General features: G+C 34.1%; 1 protein-coding gene across 1 annotated transcript; it reads right to left on the bottom strand.

Moving 5' to 3' along the window:
* Positions 1–397: 397 nt before the first annotated feature.
* Positions 398–14,989, bottom strand: LOC134243628 (uncharacterized). Its single transcript, XM_062725873.1, has 9 exons — positions 13,970–14,989; positions 10,862–11,035; positions 10,043–10,501; positions 8,577–8,825; positions 6,830–7,354; positions 6,023–6,120; positions 2,883–4,058; positions 2,454–2,502; positions 398–1,416 (listed from the first exon to the last, which is right to left on the bottom strand). Exons 1-9 carry the CDS (start codon positions 14,826–14,828, stop codon positions 860–862), a joined length of 4,146 nt encoding a protein of 1,381 aa, XP_062581857.1. The 5' UTR covers positions 14,829–14,989; the 3' UTR covers positions 398–859.
* Positions 14,990–21,851: the final 6,862 nt, after the last annotated feature.

Raw genomic sequence — 21,851 nt, 5'->3', positions numbered from 1 at the left:
CATTTGCCGAATCCCAGTTGTTGAAATGATTTTATGTAAACAACGCAGCTTTACAATAGAGCTAATAGAGCCCCTATGACACACCCTTATTAATTCATCATTACTATAAATCTTTTAATTATTTTTAACTTTCACATTCTATATAAGTTTCGACCCTAAGACCAAAAATCTTACATTTTAAAAGATACCCTTGTTCGTCATAATCATGCTCTTATTTTATCTGCATAATAATCAGGGCAAAGAAGAAAAGAGATGTTTAAAAACTTATTATATCTCTGTATGATAAACAGAACATTATTTGAACTCAAAATCTTCACCCTCTTGAGATGATTTTCAAAATTTGCAGTGCCATTATATCCAAGCCAACAGTTTTTCGCTTTCAAATGCAGGAGTATAGAAGAACGATTTTTAAATATTGCATTTGATTTGATGGTTTAAACCCACATCCCATGCTCCTCAGGAGATATAAACTTTGATCAATTGATGTTATATTGTATGCCAAATTAAGTTAAACGTAATTTAACACACATGAAAAAGAAGTTAAAGTACATTTTTCGACTAGCACCCAATTCAAGGAGACAAAAATAGATTGCAATTGGTGAATGACTGAGATAACATAATCAAATTCAAAATAAGCAGTATATAGATTTATGCACAAATAATCAACAACAACAAAAATAAAGATAAACATCTTTTTGAAACAAATATGCTCATCAAAGTTGAAAATAAAATTTTACTGAGATTGTTTAATTGATTTTACAAACAATGATATATTGAAAATATTCTGCATGTTCAAAGTCCGAAACAGCTTTTCGTGGAATAATTGCACATATTTCTAATATTCCTTTTTTGTCTTTCATCAATTTTTCCATTTAGATTTCCATAGAGCATTAAGAAAACCAACGAGATCATTTCGTTCAATGAACTTCAAACCCCTGCAAATATCCTGACGACTCAAACCTTGACGCATTTGTTTCAATTTCAAGAGCGATTGATATATTCTTTCTTTGATGTAAGGAATGTTTGCTTCGATATGTTCTATACAAATATGTGGGATCCCTAAAAATCGTACAAAATGAGTGTAATTTTTCGAAAGTTTTGCAGAAAGCACGCTGAATTCTCTTTCTGAAACCGCCTGACAAGGTGAAACTATTTCACTGCATTCGAAGTCAAACACCTGAAAAAACTCGATGTAATCTGCTGCTTCTCCTTGTTCTGCCTCCCGTAAAATTGTCTCCAACTCCTTTTTGTGATCCACTTCTGAGTATTTGCATTTCCATTTATAAAGAATTCTGAACCTGTCTTCTTCAAGACAAGTGGAACTTTCTTCCATTTTTACTCCAAAAGTTGCAGCTAGTAGAGAAGAGGAAATGTCACCCAGTTTTGTTGATACTGCATTTAAAATCAACTCCATTTCTAAAATTAAAAGGCCTTGTATATGGTCAACTATAAATTTGTTTATAAAACAAAATATATCGAATTCTACTTGCAAACAATCGAAGGTTAAAAATAAAAAAAATGTCGGGTTTCTTCTTGACAAAATCTATGTTGTCAATTGAGACAATGTCTTTCAAATATCTGGTGAAGACCCTATTGGTACTTTTATGCCCTATTACTTATACGTATTACTTGATTTCATTTTCTTTTGTAGCTTAACATTCTTAAAGAAACTCTTGCTATCGCCTGCAAGTAGAAAAATTAAATATATCAACAATGTATTATCAATTAATATTTTCTTACATTTATTTGTCGACTAGATGAATTCTAGTTAACTCATGATAAAAGAAACAAAAACATCGTTCAAATTTTTGTCATGGTTGTTGTTTGAATGATAAATGAAAATGATGGACATCATTCACCCCCCCCCCCCCACACACACACACACATACAAATACACATGACAAAGACAAATAAATAGAATTCAACTTTCCCGTCATGAACTTTCCTATGTTAAGTAGACATATACAATTTTCTTCTACTAATATGCACTTTTTCATCACGTCACGTCTGGCAACATATTAGCAACGAAAGAGCAAGCAGGTTACTAACAAAGAAGAGATGTCATTATCCTCGTCGTTTAAGGTTTGCATTTCGAAAATTTTCTTTATATGATAACGTGTTAACAAACATAACTACATAAGCAATCATTGTGTCGTATTTTGGCTGACCGTTTCATACAAATATATTGTAAGGTCTTTGTTTTTTTATATTAAATTAACTACGAATTATTCCGTCTTGAGTTAGTTGTATAAACATTGCCTGCGACTTCACCTTGGCACTTGACCACACAATTTTCGACGGTCCGTATTTTATGCCTTGTTCACAATTTGTATTGTTGAAAATACAATTTGTATTGTCATCAAATTTATCATTAATTTCGTACTTTTTCCTTTTATTCAACCAAACAAATGTTTTAGACTTAACACAATGTAAATTACAAAGATAATACATACCTTCATTGGGTATTTTTTCTTCCTCGCTAACATTCTTTACTTTCTGCTTCTATTTAATTAAAATATTATGGTGCTATATCCATATGTGTAATCATTGTATCTTATGAGTTTTTCTATAATATTACCCAGCAAAAAAAGCCCACAATTTCTTTACTTTATGCATAAAACAAACATCACTGCGCATCCCAAGGGATATCAACCATATTTCTTTTAGATTTGAAAACAGTTTTCACTCAGTATTTAGAAAAATCACATTCAAATGATATTTTCTCATTGATATTTTTAATGTTTTTCTTCAAAGAATTGTCTTTCTCAAATAATAAGTGAATACATTAGTGCCACCAATAGCACATGTACTTCTATCACTGTCTATTTTCATCGCTCTCTCACTCTCTCTATCTCTTTGCCAAAAGTAATATGCTACATTACCTGTGTCCAGTACTTGGTGACATCGTCTGTGATAATGAGATGTTTTTTTTCTAGTGGACAATACGGACATTGAAAACTCGGTTCTTTGAGCTCAGATTCCTTGATCACGTGACCTCTTTCACTATCACAGAAGCCTACAGAACTACACTTGAAAGCAACATTAAATTTCATGTTTCTTTGGAACGTATTAGAAAGCATGTGCAATTCACCCTCAATTTGCCTTCGTATCTGGAAACATGTTGATACATCAACTTCTCCATCAATAACAAACACCTGCAACTGGATTTCTTTCGAGGTCATTCCTACCAAAACGTTGTGGTCTCTTAATAGGAACACAGCCGCTGTCTGGTAAATGCAAGGTTGATCTTTTCCTCCCTTCATTTCTTTGACAATGCACCAAGGAATTTGCATACAACTTGCTACAAGGCGATGGAAAATGCCCGCAGGAAGAACATCAAATGTGAAGCAGAGGATGGATGAAGCTAATTTTGAAGAAAACGCATTAACAGGAAATATTTTTTTGTTCATACAGGGAACATACCATTTTTTGTCATCCATTTTAGCCAATAGCCCCAGCTTCTCCATGTACAGCATGATCTCATCTTTGTGTTCAAGGTATTCATTATTGTTCATTTCCCAAATCTTAGACAACAAAGTGTCATTCAATTCTCCAGTGTCATCTAATTGGTCCCACTCCGATGTAAACTCTAATAAATCCTCATTTGCATGGTTTTTATCAGTAATTACATTTTTGAAAGCATCTGCAAACCACTGAACATCTAGAATGATTACGTCTCTCAGAAATTCTTGACAGAAAAACAAGATTTCTCTGATATCATGGAAAAACTGCAGCATGGTATTGATATCTTCAACTGTCTCCAATTTAATATCCTGTGGTAGTGCTTCATTGAAAGCCAAAAGTACTCTTTTATTGATTATTTTAAGGTATTTCTTCTCCTGGAAGAAGTTTTCAAACATAGCCCAGGAATGTGGAAGCACTTCACCCCAGTGATCAAGTTTCTGAACAACATCAACAATTGACTCCTTGATTTTTTCAATGCCTTCATTTTCGTGGAAACCTACGGCAAACCCTCTCTTCCGGTCAAGATGTCCCTGCAAAGCCTTGGTTTTTGTTTCCAAAGTCTTCCATATCTCACGGAAAAATTCCGCTTTTTCCTAATAAGAAAAATATTTTTGAAAGTATATAAAGAAGTAATACGATAAAAAATAAAAAAAGGACATCAGTTCCTCCCTTCATGCGTATGTTCAACTAAAAAGATAATATAGTGAAAGAAAGTAAATAAAACTAAATGTTCTATGGGCAAGCTGAAGAAGTGGCACCCCTTCTCATTTTCTTATTTCTCAAATACAATGATTTTTTTTTACTTAAAAATATAAAGGCAATGCAATTTTTACTTTTCTATCAAAAAGCAAACATGCTGAAGATCATATCACTTCATCAGTAATCTCTGGCCTTAAACTCATGATAAAATTTAAACTACTATGTTTTAATTTGTTAGAAAAGTTGGAGAGGACATGAAATAAAGTTTGTCCGTCAATGACCTTGAACTTGTATCTGGGACTTGTTTTAATGTTTTCAATTTATTCGTAAATTCTTTACTTATTTTTGTGTGAGGGTAAACATCTAACCTCTTTCTGATAAAATGTAATTGCCATAAAATAATTTTTTCTCTTGTGAATTGAATTTTCTAACTTGTCAAAGACCTAGATGATATCTTCTCTTAATTTGAACAATGGGTCAAAAAACAAATTTGAACGAGGGTGCTCTAGATTGGGATTCGGCAGGAATCTGGGCGAAATTGAAAAGTGAAAATTCTATCGACGTTTATCATGAAATTTCAACATTTTTATAATTGATCAGGTTCCTGTGCAACAGGAAAGGAAAATATTTTCCCGAAATTGAGCTTTGTTTTGCTAAAAAATAACTTGAAAATTGACCAGATCAGACATTTGGTACAAAATGGTACATTTTTAACTACGTTTTTCTAAGATTTTTCTATCTCTGGGTCTTCTCTCCATGATTTTGAAACGTTATCTATGTGTATTTTAATCCAGAGGAACGAATACACATTTTAAAAAAAAATTGAGAGAAGACCCAGAGACCACCAAAAATGAACTTTTCCCCAAAAAAATCCAAATGTGTGAATGTGGTGCTTCTTTGTCCCTTTTAAATCATCTTTAAATGTGTAGCAGTGATTGCTCAGTAAGTAGCGCTACGTGTTCAGTGCGCTCAAAGTGAGAAGTTTTTGGTTCAAGCCTGGCATTGGGTGTTAATTTTTTTTTCATGCAAACAACCATTTATTTTGTCAGTTTCGTTTTATGTACTGATGTATTAAAATTCTGATTTAGATCAATTTTGGTTCAGTTTGGTTCTCGAGCGAAAATCACATCCAATCTTCTATTATATAATGTACACAAACACGTATCATGCATCTATGAATTAAATATTTTATAGGTGTTTATTTTTTGTGAAACATTACTATGTTATAGTACCTCCTAGGAAAAACGGACATAAATGTTACAATCTCACAAAGTCTTTCCAACTAAATGAAATGAAAAAAATGAAAAATGAAAAAAAAACCTTATGGACGTGTTTGTAAAATCTGACCAACAATATTCAGCCAACCGAATCATGGACATTAAAAACCATAAATGTTTCGTACAAATGATTCCTGCAGATCACACGCCTAATACGCCCATCTTCTTTAATAAACATTGTTTGATGTCTGAAATTCCATTTTTTTCCATTTAGAGTGTCAGTATTTTTTCTGTCAGTGGCCTTGAACTTTACAATACACAATCCAGTCAACCTTTTCGATCAACCTTACGATAGCAATGTCCCAATTTTACAGAGTTTTTGACAGAGGCCTTCAACTTTTCTGACCCTTGGCCAATGTTCATGAGAAATTCTCAAATTATAACGAATCTCTGGTTCAAATGTGTGTTACGTATGTTTCTTCTTTAGACAGAATGACAAACTGATGTCCCCATATTAACCAAACTTTATTTGCAGGAGTTATTAGAAAGTTTCCTTTTTTTATAAAAACAAGGCCTATAAACCTGTAAAGTTCACAATGAAGTCTTTTTTGTAATTTTGCACCAAAATATTCTTGAAATACCTGATCTGTCTTTTGTTCAGCATGAGTGCCAACCAGTATAATGGGAGCCTTTTCGCTGCTGTATTGGTGAATGGATTTTGCCCAAAATGTAAGATAGTCTGAGAAAGATAAACATTCATGTTAGTGCTAGACTTTTTGTACATTAAACGTTTATTCCTCGTGATTAACACATTCTTTGCTACAGATATTTTTGACTTTTAGACGTTAACTTTTGAGTCTTACTCACTTTGATAGTTAAGTTAAGCCATAAGTTTGAATGGTTGGAGCTAGAGCTTTCATATGATTCGTGTATTTTTTGTTACAAGACCTTTCATTGCAAACCAACAATTTGACTCTTTTACCTTGAAGTTTGGCCCACTTTTGGTAATAGGGTTTAGATGATTGGTGCTCGGGCTCTTATTTTTCACATATAATTTTCTTGTTACAAGGCCTTCATTTGCGTATCAATAATTCTTACCTTTTGACCAAGAAGTTGATCTACTTTAAAAAATACCTTAGCTATTTCCTTTGAATGTTTTTTTTTCGGTAATTCATATTTCCTGTAACAAGTCCCCGTTCTATATATATTGAACGCTCGCCTTCGGAAAGTTTCTGGCATATTCATCATTTATGTAGTAAAAGTCAGCGTCCAATAAAACGCAAAAATATTGAACGTTAATCATAGATTTTTGTAGTTTTTTTTTTCATAAAAAATATTTATTAGCTTTATAATAAATTATATTTGCCATGAACTACGAAAAGGGCATCAGTGTTTCACAAACAAATCTTCTTTTAACCGCTTTCAATGTATTTTGTACCAAAACAAACCTCTGTGGGTGTATCCTTTGTAAATGGAACGTTCCTGGCTACACACGTCCTCTCCTACCATTTCATCAAAGTTTTTCTCCATATTGAGCACCAGAATGAAGAACGCGCGTGGACTCAAAAAAATCTGGTGTGAGGAATAATATGAACACTGGCCCGCAAAGTCAACCATACTAATTTTTTTCTCTGGTTCACCCTTTTCTTGTTTAGAGACTCGTATAGTCCCCAAACTTTCTGAAATCTTAGCAACAGTTTGAGTTACATCAACTTTTTCCTCTGTCTTTTCTAAAAATGGAGCAGAGGCTTCGTCTCCTTTGAGTGACTCGGTTTCTGTGTTCATGCTGTCACTTGACATCTCTTCGTCATCAGCGCTCTCACTAGCAGTGTCTTCTTCATTATCCCCTCTGTCATCAACTTCTAGTGATTTCATCTTACTAGATAATTCTTGATGAGGTTCTGGAACCCTTTGATTTTTACTTGTTTCATCAATTCTAACCTTAAAGCGTTGTTTTTGGTCTGATGTATTTACTGTAAGAAATATATAAATTCATTAAAATAAGTTATGAAACCAAATTATTGAACACCCCCCCCCCAAAAAAAACAACAAAGTTGCATTATACGTATTTAATACTAAGTTTGGTCACATTATGTGTATTCATTCAAAGTACTACATTAACTTACACTATTAATATCGTGTCAATAAAATTTACATGATGATAATGGAAACGAGAGTTTTAAATTATGCTATATAGTACGAGGCTCGTTGGCCACATATCTAACCTAAGCACTACGGCTAGGAAAAAAAATAGAAAACAGTTCAGTATTTAAAACTTTTCATGGTCCCGAACTATCGGGGTGGAAGTGGGTATGATTCGAACAAATGCAATCTACAATAACTAAGGATGCTTGCATATTTCTCCGACTAATTGTGACTTTTCCACCTTTTTGTTTGAACTTTCATTGTAGTCCAACCTACCCCTTGGTGTCATGATTTGAAGAAATCGGAATCTACGCGACCTTTACAAGGTCGAAATCCAGTCAGAAATGATGCTTGCATATAAATATGATCAATCATGCCTATAATATTCTGAGAAGTCGAGTAGAATAACATGATATCATGGTGGGGGATTATTTGAAAAAACTTAAAGAATTCAACACGAGAGTACTTCCTGATCAATATGACTAATAATTGCATTTCTGTTCTTGAGAACAAGATTTTTAAAGCATGCCACCATATGTTCACTCTACTTCTTAATTATCTCCCCTTGAATGTGTAAGTTGCTCTTCATTTGAACAAACATGACTTTCCTTTACCAAGAGATTCTTTCTGGCAAGTTGTGAATGTTTTAGTCTATATTAAAAACAAACATTTACGTTCAGAAAAAGGGGGTATGTTTCCATTTATTCCCCACCCAAAATTATATATTTTCCTAACATTATGCTAACCTGAGTGGGATTCGGTAGCTTCCCAAAACTATTTGTATCAATTTAAAATTTCTAAATCTACTTTAAGGCCAATGTACAGTAAATAAATCCTTATAATCACCTGGAAAGGTCACGTGCTGGTTGATATAAGGATTTATTTTCGCCGTACTTTTGGACCTCGGCCAATCAAAGAGCTAGCAATTATCCAGTCGAATAATAAACATATTGTAACAAAAAAAACCTTATCCCAAAATAAAGTTATGACAGAGTCTTCATCAGAGGTGAATCAACATTTACAAGTATTGATCTAAAATTGAAACAATACCTTCGATGGTGTTTGACACATCAAAGACGTCGGTCTGGATATCAATTCCCCTGGTGGATCTTGTATTATTTAGAATATCATCCAAGTCAATGCCTTTTAATCTTCCAAGTAACGTAGTCTTCCCACTGCCTGCACATCCTATCAACATCCCAGTGGCGTGGTACATCGTTGTCTTTCCTTTCTTCAGATTTTCAAGGAAATTTTTCACGGAGTCATCTCCTCTCATTATAACCTGTACTGGTATACCCACTGTAAGAAGACAAAGCATCTCTTACAAGAATGAAACCTCTGTTAATTAGTCCTTTAAATCACAGAAATGGGTAAAATTTATATTCATGTCTTTTAATTATTCTACTTAAATGAACCAAAAGAGTATGTTGAATTGGTGTAAAAGTTAAAAAACGTTGCTCTATAATGTAACACTTCTCAGCTTTAAGCCTAACAAATATTAAAGGGTAAAGACCATTATTTATTAAGATACAAAAAAAAGAGAAGGGACATGGACGGCAACAATCACTTTATGATCTGTTTACCACTTGTTCTTCAGAAGAACTAATTCCATATTCCTGAAAAAATGTTAAGGTATCCTATTTATGTATTGCAACCTATTCTATATGGTTTTTTCTGTTAGACAAGAATTTGAATAAATATTTGCATGCTTAGTGGATATCACATCTTGTTTTATTTCTTCTTAAATATCCTGACGTATATTTTTCTGGTCTCCACTTATCCAAGGAGGCAGGAAATGGGGGATCCAATCTGAATTTTGTTCAATTTGAAGCTGCTTGTTTATTTTCACATAAAATGAAGTCAGAATGAAGTTTTTGTTATATCATCAATATTGTACCCTGCTATGTTTTTATAGATAATGTTATTCTCTTTCTGCGTATTTCTATGTCACACAGTGCGATACTTTATTGTGGTCAAACCTATCACCCAAGATTAATGATTTGTACAAGTTTTTATTCATGCATAGCTAGCTTTCATGTGAGTGTTGATTTAATTTTGGCCTACCACTTCTTGAAGAGAAAAATTTTAAATGATACTATCACTTATTCATTATTTTCAATATTCAGAATCAGAAAAGAGGGCTTGGTCCTCCTTAAATTTCCCTTTTAAAATAAATATTTACTCCTTAGTGGTTCTAGAGAAAAGACAATATCTACAGAACACTTATAGAAAAGGGCAAATTTTGGAATAAAAATGGTCACAATGGATGAGCAAGAACTGACTTAATTCATGAATTTAACCGGAGTCAATGGTCAGATACAAAGTTTGTAGAACGCATCAAAGTTTGAATCCATAGATGTACCAGATCCTCAATTTGGCTTGAATACAGTTTTACCTTACATCTTAATAGAAAAAGAGACAGACTGTTGTACTTTACACCTTTAATTCTTGGTGTTAAGGAGATTGAGAAGACTAAAACATTGAAATATGCAAAACGATACCACAAAGAAACGTACGCTTTCTATACACTAATTCATGTATTGATCGGTCCCTCATTGTGACTTGTGTGAATATCTCTTCCCCAAGTCTATCTATCAGTTGTTCTGTTTGATTTGGCAATAACCAACAACAAACTTCTTCTTCATCCTCTCTTCTCAGATAATTGGATGATCTGCAGTACCTCGAAATGTTTTCTTTTTCTGCCCAAATTAGAAACATATCTACAAATTTTTGTTCTTTTGCAAATCTTAAAAAGCTTGTGTCTCTGAAGAATTTGCAAGAAAACTCGACATTGTAACCATCCTTTTTCAGCACTGGTTTGTACTTTTTTATTTTGCTGAGATTAGATTTCTTCTTAATCTTCTTAAATTTGAAAACTTCAGCCACAGCATTATATTTCTCCATCCATTGTTCTTCTTCAAGATTTATTTTGTAATTCTGGCAAAGAAGAAGGCACTTCAAAACTGCATCTCCATCTACAAAAATATATTTATATTACAGTTTTTTTTTACCCTCAAAACTCAAAAATACCTGATTTGCTAAGGTTGATAAAGATTTAGGGCAACACTGAAGTTATTAATGCACTGGCTAGTTTAAAGGTTAAAAAATCTTAAAGTTAACTTAAAGGCCACTGGTATTGAAGTCTGGGACTTAAAGAAAGGCATATTAGAAAAAATGAAATTCAGACGCAAAATTCTTAAACTTCTTAAGGAAATGGATAAAATAATCATATAGTTGAGGGTTTCAAAAAATTTTCAAACTTCTTCAGTTCGAGATATAATAATCATTTTGTGAAGGTTTTCAAAAGTATTATTCGCCTGTACATAGTTACTAACCTTTTCTCTTGTGTATGTCACGAAACAATTTCTCAACATCTCTAACATCATGCCTCTTATGATCACTAGAGGTCGTGATGCAGATTTCACACAAGGCAGCCTCACAAGGGACACAGAACTTGGACAATGTACCACTGGGATGCTTCTCACACTCAATCTTCTCCACAGGGAGTGCTGAAATTTTTATAAGAAACATTAAACAGAGGAAAACCTGAATCTATTAGTAATATCAAATTAACACAGAAATAAAATAGATATCCAGAGGGAGAACCGCTAAAAGGCTTTAAACATGAGCACCAGAATCTATCAATATCTACAAGAGGCCCATGTTCACCTGAATAACCATGGTTATATATATATATATATTGCATTTTTGTGTGTTCCAAATAAAAATAATACCCTGTTAATTTAATTACATGCAAGGTTTTTTTTATTCGAACAATTAGCAAATAAAAGTACAATTTAACTATCATATGCTTCCATGATTACAAATTTTAAACTATGTTTGCCTCTTAGATACACAGGAGCAAAGATTATATTTAAACATTTACATAAATTTTATATAATGGCATTTAGTTTGGCTCTATAATATATATTATTCACTTATTTCATCTCTTCAATATCAAGCAGCAGAGGAGGTTTTCATAGAATTAATACATTTTAACTGAAGAATCTTTTGAACCCTACCCTAACAGCAGAATCCAGGAGCCATGAAATTCACAATTTTGGAAGACACACCCTTGCTTATAACAACTGTGAATTTAGTTTTTTCGCTTATTTCCAAAAGACAGAGGAGAATATTCCCAAGGACTAAATGTTTTTCCATTATAATCAATAGAGTCCTGCCCTAACAGCAGATAGATCCCCTGAACCAGAGACCATTAAAATCATAATATTGGAGGAGGTGTGCAACTTTGCTTACCGAGTAATACTCAGGAAAAAAGGAGATTTTTAAATTTGTTTCCTTAATTCGTTGTCTATAAAGCAAATAGTTCTCAAAACACAAGTTGACAAATCTTGCTGTATCTAGTGCCTGTGTTTCTAGCTCTTGACCTTTGACATTGTGAAGCCATAAAGGTTAAACTAGGTTACCTAGCTTCATGTCTGTCAAATAAAGGGTTCTCAAAATATTCAATTTTCAATATCTTTCTCCATATAAGCGGTCAAAGTACCATAACTCAATTAATAGAGCACTCATTCTGTGATGAAGAGGTCGTAGGCTCAAACCCAGGCCGTAAGTAACATAATTTGATAAAAATTTGTTCCTTTGGCAAATGGAGTTCCTGTCAAAACCGTGTCAAAACAAGCTCAAGACCTCTCAATGCTTTGTGGCCCCGAATGTCGAGTAAAGGGCTTAATTTGAAGCCCTTTCACTCATATGGAGATGCCACCATTTGCCGATGGAGAGCTACGAATTTTGTCCTTTACTCGGCACTCAGGGCCATTGAGGAGGGAGGGATCATTTCGTGCACCTACTGCGACACGGGACCAGTTTATACGGTCTCATCCGAGGGATCGGTCTCTGCGTCCCGCAGTGGGATTCGAACCCTTGATGCAAGGATTCAACTTCTTACTTTGCGACTCTAGAGCAGACGCTCTTTCCACTTCACCTCGCACCTCCTCAATGTCTTTGATGATCATTTACTCCTCAAGGAGAAAGAATATGTCATGTTTGATGTCGTTTTTGAGTGGTCAACATCTTTAAAATTAATATAAACCATCTCATTTCTAGATTAAACAAGTGCATACACTTTTATGCCTATCAATCAAACTGTTCTTAATTTAATCTTCCTAAGTTCAGTTTTTTATGTCCTTTGATGTCGAATTGTGGCGCAGTAGTTAGAGCGTCTGCTCTAGAGTCATGAAGTAAGGAGTCGATCTTATGTCCCCGTTTCGAAAACCATTATGGGACCAGAAGACCTATCCATCGGATGAGACCGTATAAACCGAGGTCCCGTGTCGCAATAATTGCTGGCACGTAAAAGATCACTCAGTGCTCAATGGCCCTGTATGCCGAGTGTAGGACAAAAATTGCAGTTCTCCATCAGCAAGTGGTGACGTCTCTAATTTAAGTGAAAAATTCTCAAGAGGGACGATAAACAACATACAAACAAAACATACAAAAAAAATGACCTTTGACTTGAGACCTCAAAAGCCAAAGAGATAATTTACTCCTTAAATGGAATTAATTTCAATGTTGATATCTGTTAAACAGAAGGTTCATTAGATATTAAATGATCAATGTATTCCTTTATCAAATTTGACCATTAACCCTTCACCTTGTGTCCTTGAAATCAACAGATCAGTCACTTCTCCATAACAACTAGTGTACCAGGGTTGATGTCTTTCTAGCAAATCTCTGTGTCTAGATAGTTTTGCTCCTTGATATTTATCTTAAAATCTTAAGGTCATCTACTCTTTATAGGGGAGTAAGTTTGGTTTCTGTCAAGCAAAGGGTTCTCAAGATATTAAGAAGAAAGCTCTTGGATTGCCAGCCAACCTAAGAACAAGTCTCTTTTTTTAGTATACAAAAAAGAAGAAATATGTTTAGCCTTTGATCATTCTATACCTGCTTAGTTCTTTTAAGTCCAAAGTAACAACGATATTACCTATTTTCATTAAAAAGACTGAGGTAGGGGAAACTGCTCAAAGTTTTGTTATATCGTATAATATTAGTTGAAATAAGCTTCATTCCTTATAATGTGATTTCAGTGCAAACAATAAGACAATTTTTTTCTCACAATAAGGCTTCACATTAATTAAATTTTAAAAGTAACGTCAAGCGCAGTTATACGTTTTTGACGTAACTCATTGTGACGTAGGCAAGTTATGTTATACAAAATGGATAAAATCTTTTATCCAATCAAATGACGTGTTACAAGTAAGATTAAATTATTTTAATTTATCTGTATCGCTCTGTTTAATTTTATCTTGTTACTTAAATCAACAAATCATAATTATTAAACAGATAATATATTTATACATAAAACAGTTATTTATACATTATTTATAAACAACTTGTAATTACACTTAAATAGTTATCATATTGTTAACCTAATATTTTAAAACAATAAGGAGACATTAACACAATACAACAATCTAACTTACCGGTCATAGAAACTCCATAAATAAGACTATAGATGTTCACTTTGTTGTTTTTCTTTGATCCGACCCAGAGTAAATGAGTTCTATAATCATAACTCAGGCTAAATGGCCATTTTCTCAGGCCATTTACTGTTTCTATGGCGCGTTGTAGTGTGCCTGTCTGTGAAAGGAAGCGGCCGTCCCTATCCAGGATCTGTACTGTGTCAGTGTTATAATCATACAACAGGATGTGTGACAGCGCGTCAGTACAGATTCCATATGGCCGTAGTCCTGAGCCTGATGGAGGACCTGTGTAGGAGAAGCGGTATCTTCCTTCACTGTCTGTCACCACTACAGAACCATGATCACCATCCATATCAGACACAACAACATCTCCATTGTGGTTCTCTGTGATGTATCTAGGATATCTGTAAAGTTCCTGGCCTTTCTTGTTGTGCTGTATGGTCTGTATGTGTTGTCCTGTGTTAGTGTAACGGTTTATCTGGCCTGTCACTGGATCATCATTACACATCCCGACCAACAGGTCTCCAGTGAAGGGGGAGCTGTAGACACATAGTGGTCTCCATGGCGCTGTGTTGTTCGGTATTAATAGTGACTTTACTGTGTCATCTTTTGACAGTTTGGTGATGTTACCCTCCCTGTCTATATAAATTAAATCGCCGTCACTTGTCACGGTGTGTACTCCATCACCATATTTAGTTATATCTGAAACACGATCTATTTCATTGCCTGCTGTATTTGTCAGGACGAGATTTTTATTATCACTGATCCAGACGCGGTCAGAAGATACATGAGAAATGTGATAACCACGACTAACACCTGGCACTCTGAATGATGTCTGTGACTCTAAACAAGACATCATTTACAGCAGACATTTTTTTGGCTTTTCGTGTGGTTTTTATGCATCCCGTGTTGATTTCCTAGAGTCAGAGAGATTTCTCTGTAAACAACAACATTCTGCTATTATTATCTCCATCAAAGCTGGCCTTTCTTTATAATTTTATGTTTGATATACTAGGGACATTTCAAAATCTGGGAACTTTTGAGAACTGTTTAATGAAAACATAACCGTTTCAAGTTTATATTTTTCTGTCTTTTCCAATGATATCAAACTCATTAATTTCTCCGAAACCATTAAGTTTTATCAAGCAGTTCTCATAATTTTTGAAATTCCCTCGTAAAAAAAACTTATGTAACACATGAAAATATTAATTAATGTCTCAGAGAGAGTCACTGTACTCTTGATATGTGGTATAAATTTTAATTTTACATGAACCTCTTTAAACTATATGTTAATGGACCCAACCCTCACCTCCCTAAAAGATTCTGAAGTTTGGGGACAACTGATTGATTATTTAAGTGAATTGTTTTTTTTTATCTTTGATATTATAAATGTGTCTGGTCTTTTTTTCAAATATAGATTAAGAATTCCAATACTTATAGAAATGGTTACGATTATTTCAGGCTAATTTCTCATTTTATTTGGGAATGATTGTAACATATTTATCATAGTTTGCTAAGGGCTATTCGAGGAAAATATGAGTCGTTTAATTTAGTCAAATATTTAGATATATAAAATCAAATTATAAGTACTGTTATTTAAAAAATATCATAATTTTTATGCCTTCAGATGAGTGTTGGCTTTTAGCCTCTCTATCCAGAGAAGGATTCCTGGGCAAACTTAAAGAATTGTGCTCCTTATCCGTAAGTCTTTAATACAAACCATTAAAATCCTTATTCTAATTTCTTTATGTTTAAACTCATGACTTTGTAATCTGTAAACGCAAAATAAAACTAATATATTACTACAATTCATCAGAATTTGTCAATTTCATCCTTTCCTTGAAATCTGTTTGTTAACATATCAATTTACTAAGTGATATAGGCTTTTTAGGGGAAGATGACAACTTGTTGTGAAGGGAATTGTCTTATATGAAATTAAATATATTTGTTTAATAGTATAAATCCTAATTGTGTACAAAATGTTAGACCATTGTTACATCGTTCTATTATTACATATTAAAACTTAACAGGTTAAGGACTAGTACATAAAAACATAATACGAGGGTTGTCCAAGAAAAACGCGAACATTTTCAACATCACTAGGAATATATAGTTAACAAGAGGCCCATTGGCCCTATAGGTCACCTGAGCATTGTGCAACAACTTTCCAGTTAATGCAGCCCGGAGGACCGGGCTGCTCTTTACATATAAGTTTAAGTGTTGGTGTATGGGGATTGGGGTGGGAGTGGTTATGTAGAATTAAAGGTTTTCTAAACATTGAAAAGATTGATAATCAGAATGTTCTTTCAGATTATAAATTACAAGATACATAATATATTTATTTCCATAAAATGAATCTGTAAAAATATATGTTTTTCATATTTAATATATAAAGTTACTTATCATTAACTATCGAAACAACGACAATTCCCTTTTTTTAGAACATCGAATTTTACTTCTCGGATAAAAACATACTCTGCACAGTTCGTGTTTTATATTCTAAAATTGAAAATTAAAACATTTTTAAATATAAATGATATGCTTGTGTCTAACTTCAATTTATATTTTATGTAGCCAACATTTACTTTAGGAATTCATCAAGTTTAAAATGGTATCGTTTTTGATTGATTTTTATCCGATTACAAGTTTTTTTTAAAATATTTGAGAGTATCGTCTCCATCAATTAGACGCATGCCTTTTTACACATATCGAAGCGGTTTGTTGATCAAGACTCATTTTCATTGTTTACTTTATATATTTCCTGGACGAGAATTGATGGTTACATCAATATTTTCTTGTTGAATTTTATTCATGTTTAAGCCAGATGCTATGGCATTCACAATTTTGAAAGATGCACCATTGATAATCATAACAATACATTTAGCAGTTGCTTAGCTTGGTTACTTAATACCCATAGACAGGGTAGGGGAACAAAAAATGCATTTCAATTTATCAGTAAAATTCAGCAATAATTAATAGTGCACTTACCACACATGAACCCCTGATCCTTAGGCCTATATCCACACACTGAACAATTTTTGAAAAGACATCCTTGCGTTTCAAAAATATTTTATAAATACCAAGGAGAAGATTTCAAATAGTTCATTCATTTTCAGTACATAAGTACAGCCCCCCCCCCCCCTCCATGGTATCCCTGACACTAAAGCCTTGAAATTCACAGCTCTGGAAGATTAGGACCCTTGCTCATCATAACCATATACTCCAGTAGGTAATTCATCTGCTTCATACCCAGCGACAGAGAAAAAATTTTTCAAAGATTTAATGTAATTTTTCACTGCATAATCATTATAGAACTCGCCCTGACACCAGAACCCCTGACCATGCGGCCATAAAATTCTAAATTTTGGTAGAGGCATTCTTGCTTATCACAACTATGTACGTAGTTAGTTTATTTAATACCGAGGAACAGAGAAGAAGATTCTCAAAGAATTCATGTACTTTTTACTATATAATCTATAGAGCCCCGCCCTAACACCAGAATCCCTGACCCTGGGGCCAAAAAATTCACAATTTTGGTAGAGGCAATCTTGCCTATCATAACTATGTACTTAGTTAGTTTATTTAATACCCAGGAGCAAAGAAAAAGATTTTCAAAGAATTCATGTATTTTCACTATATAATCTATAGAGCCCCGCCCTAACACCAGAACCCCTGACCCTGGGGCCACAAAATTCAACATTTTAGTTTATTTAAGCACTCTTGCTCCTCATAACTATGCACTAAGTTAGTTAATTTGATACCAAGGAGCAGAGAAAAAGATTCTCAAAGAATTCATGTATTTTCAATATATAATATATAGAGCCCCGCCCTTACACCAGAACCCCTGACCCTGGGGCCATAAAATTCACAATTTTGGTAGAGGCACTCTTAAGCATCATAACTATGCATTTGGTTAGTTTTTTAATACCCAGGAGCTGAGAAGAAGAAAGAAATAATGCATTTTCACTATATACTTATTTAGCCTCGCCCTAGCACTAGAACCCCTGACCCTGGGGCCATGAATTTTGGTAGAGGACTCAATGCTGACTACAATCATTTGGGTCCATTTGGGTCCATTTGGGTCCATTTGGGTAAATCGACGCACCCATATCATGCAAACGGTTTGACTGCTTAATGTCCAGGAGTGAAGAAGAAGATTTTTAAAGATTGCATTGATTTTAATGGTTTTGGCCCCAACCTTCAGGCCCCAGGGGGGCAAGAATCATGAAATTCACAATTTTTGTTCCCCTTCACCCATAGATACTTTGTGCCAAATTTGGTTGAAATTAGTTCAGTGGTTGCAGAGAAGAAGCTGAAAATGTTCAAATGTTAACGCACGACGGACGACGCACGACAACGGACGCAAACAGATAGCAATAGGTCAGGTGACCTAAAAATTGGCATACGATCAACATGTTTTGAGCGATGCCTAGAATTTCAATGAAATAACTCTATAAATAAAAATTTTCCTCTCCGGTAAACGGATCTAACAAATCAGCTGTCGGCGCAAAACCGACGACATCAATACGTATCTCGTAGTGTTTTTTAATTTCTAAATTCTGTGTAATGTTTAATTTTTTTAGGAGGTTATAAATCTCAAATACTAGTGTTATAAAAGATTGCGTAGTTAATTCATAAATAGTCAGTTTCACAATAACGATCATAAACCTACTCGATCGAATTATTTAACAGCGGTCTTCACGTAGGCCCATGACGTTCCGGTCTTGTAATTTAAGTTTACTAGTATTCTTTTCTATTGAATAACCAGTCAAGTCAATCTCAATCCCCTCCTTCTAGAGATAGACCCGTTTCCTATAATTATGTTTGTGTTTTTTCATTGTGAAAATCTCTTTTCTCTATACATGTGTATACAAAAGCACATTGCTCAATGCGTAATCGGCTACTCAGTTGTTATCGGGCAGTCGGTACATAGTAGGGCTGTGTATTGAGCAAAAAATTTCGATACGATACGATACAATATTTTTGAAAGCGATATGCGATATATTGGATTCTAAAACAAGTCCATCAAAAAAGGCTTATTAATCATTTAATGCATGGATTTCATAAAAAATTAATGTTTTATTACCCAGTTCAAAGTTCTTATCCCATAGTCAGTAAAAAAAACACTTCCAATCGAAACTTTTAATGGCTGTAAAATCAACATGTTAAAATAAAATTGTTATGTATTTTATAATAACTATAAAAACTGTGTTATTTCTTTTATAAATCTATAATCATTGATCAGTTTTAATTCAAAAAGGTGAAATATAATCTTTGCTGATTAAAATTCCCATCTTTTTAGCATAATTAGAAGAAAAAGTGCTTGTCCGATATGTATTGGAAGTAATTTTTCGATACGATATTTTTCTAGAATATCGATACGTATCGATATATCGATATATTGATACAGCCCTAGTACATAGCAATTTATGATAGGTTAGTAAATTATTGTGAAAAAAACTCTGTAAAAAACAGAATGTTCATTTTACTTTTTGTTAACATAAATGAATACAGATACAAAATAAAGTTTCGATACATATTATTATAGCATTTGTTAGACTTGGGAGGAATTTTTAAAAGTCAAAACTGTTATATTTTGCACGTTTTTTACCAATTGGCAGTGCTGTAAATAGTTTTTTTCTTCAAAATCCTTAGATTTACCTTACTTTAATGATTGTCCATGATAAGACATTGTCAGAATCTTGCAAATGTGTAATTAAAGAGAAAACATTGCCTTATTTAAGATTTCAGGATATGGTCGGAAATACGATTGAATGATTCACTTTGTTATCGGAAATTTCTGTTTTTGTTATCGGATACAAAGGTTGTCATAGATAAGGGAAAATGTATCAAAACAAGATGTGTTTGTGAAACACTATGCGCCCGGCGGCAGCAAAGTTCAAAAATATATATTTAGCATATTGGTCACAGTCAAGGTCACAAGGTCATTGACCTTTGTGTCATTTGAAAGAACTCAATCGGTGGAGTATGCATACCAAATATGAAGTCCCTATCTCCTATGGTTCAAAAGTTATGCCAAAAAGTGTAAAAAGCTATTTTTAGCATATAGGTCACAGTCAAGGTCACAAGATCATTGACCTTGTCGTCGTTTGAAAGGACTTTATTAGTGGAGTAAGTATAACAAATATGAAGTCCCTATCTCCTATGGTTCAAAAGTTATGTCAAACAGATGAAAAAGCTATTTTTAGCATATAGGTCACAGTCAAGGTCACAAGTCATTGACCTTGTCGTCGTTTGAAAGGACTTTATTAGTGGAGTAAGTAACAAATATGAAGTCCCTATCTCTTATGGTTCAAAGGTTCTGACAAACAGTGGTAAAAGCTATTTTCAGGATATAGGTCACAGTCAAGGTGACAAGGTCATTGACCTTAATTTCATTTGAAAGGACTTTATTAGTGGAGTATGCATACCAAATATGAAGTCTCTATCTCTTATTGTTCAAAAGTTATGACGAAGGTTAAAGTTGACAACAGACAGACAGACAAACAGACAAACAGACATCACAAAAACAATATACGCCCGGGATCTATCGATCCGGGCGCATAAAAAAAGACATAAACTTTCATGAATTCTAAATACTTAATACTTAACGTGACTGGGACACAACTCTAATTTTTGGCTAATATCTATCTCTTTTAGAATATTTAACTTTTAAAAAATAGGTGTTTTGCATTTCTTATTGAAATGTGCATGCTCTTGACCTATTCGAAAATATGGTACAAGTTTTAAATATCAATACAAGGTGCCGAGGTAGACCGCATGACGCAGTGGTTAGAGTGTATGCCTTAGAGTCGCGAAGTAAGGAGTTGATCCATACGTCGCGGGATCGAATCCACTGAGGGACGTGGAGACCGGTCCTTCGGATGAGACTGTATAAACTAAGGTCCTCTGTCGCAGTAGTTTCTGCAACGAAAAAGATCCCTTACTGCTGAAAGGCCCTGAGTGCCGAGTTTAGGACAAAATTTGTAGCTCTCCAACAGCGAATTTAGAATCTACACTACCCCGGATTGTTTCATAAGTTTTAGATTTTCTGGCCCACTGCTTCTTGAGGGAAGAAGACTTTTAAAGATTCTTTCCTATATATTTCAATGTCTTGAATTTCGTATGCAGACCACAATTTTAGCAATATAGAATCTAAACCTACCGTATGATGCTTCTACATCAGTTTCTGCTTTTCTGACTAAATGGGGCGGTCCTTCGGATGAGACCGTATAAACCGAGGCCCCGTGTCACAGCAGGTGTGGCACGATGAAGATCCCTCCGTGCTCAAAGGCCCTGAGTGCCGAGCATAGGCCTAAATTTGCAGCCCTTCACCGGCAATGGTGACGTCTCCATATCAGTGAAATATTCTGGAGCGGGACGTAAAACAGTATACAATCAATCAATCAATCAATCTGACCCAGTATTTCTCGAGAAGAAGATTTTTCCTATATATTACAATGTAAAACTTGGATTCCCTATTTTGGCCACATCTACCCCCAGGGTTCATGATTTGAACAATTTAGAATCTACAATACATCAGAATGCTTCCAAATAAGTTTAAGTTTTTCTGACCCAGTAGTTTTTGAGAAAAAGATTTTTTTATGACCCCACCCTGTTTTTGTCGTATCTTGATTATTTCCCCTTGTAGAAGGACTAAGCCCTTCATTTTACAATTTAAACTCCCCTACCACAATGATGCTTTGTACCAAGTTCGGTAAAAATTGTCCCAGTGGTTCTTGAAAAGACGTTGAAAATGTGAAAAGATTACACAAGGACGAGAGGACAGACGGTCCCCAGTGTGTCATGATTTGAAAAACATGAATCTACATTACCTTTCGATACTTACTAATAATTGATAGCCAACCATGGCTTTGCTTTT

This window comes from Saccostrea cucullata, unplaced genomic scaffold (genome assembly GCF_032062105.1).
Source record: "Saccostrea cucullata isolate Sc308-1 unplaced genomic scaffold, CSIRO_AGI_Scuc_v1 ctg2673, whole genome shotgun sequence".
Classification (NCBI taxonomy): Eukaryota; Metazoa; Mollusca; class Bivalvia; order Ostreida; family Ostreidae; genus Saccostrea; species Saccostrea cuccullata.
Note: the sequence above shows the minus strand (reverse complement) of the source record. Positions and strands in the feature narration are given on the sequence as shown.

Bases quoted from the DNA above. Each gene is read 5' to 3' on its own strand.
- LOC134243628 (XM_062725873.1), bottom strand. From the start codon at position 14,828: ATGATGTCTTGTTTAGAGTCACAGACATCATTCAGAGTGCCAGGTGTT. The intron at 11,036-13,969 runs GTAAGTTAGATT...TAAAAATTTCAG, and splicing joins TTATGGAGTTTCTATGACCG to CACTCCCTGTGGAGAAGATT. The intron at 6,121-6,829 runs GTTTGTTTTGGT...TATCTTTCTCAG, and splicing joins CAAAGGATACACCCACAGAG to ACTATCTTACATTTTGGGCA.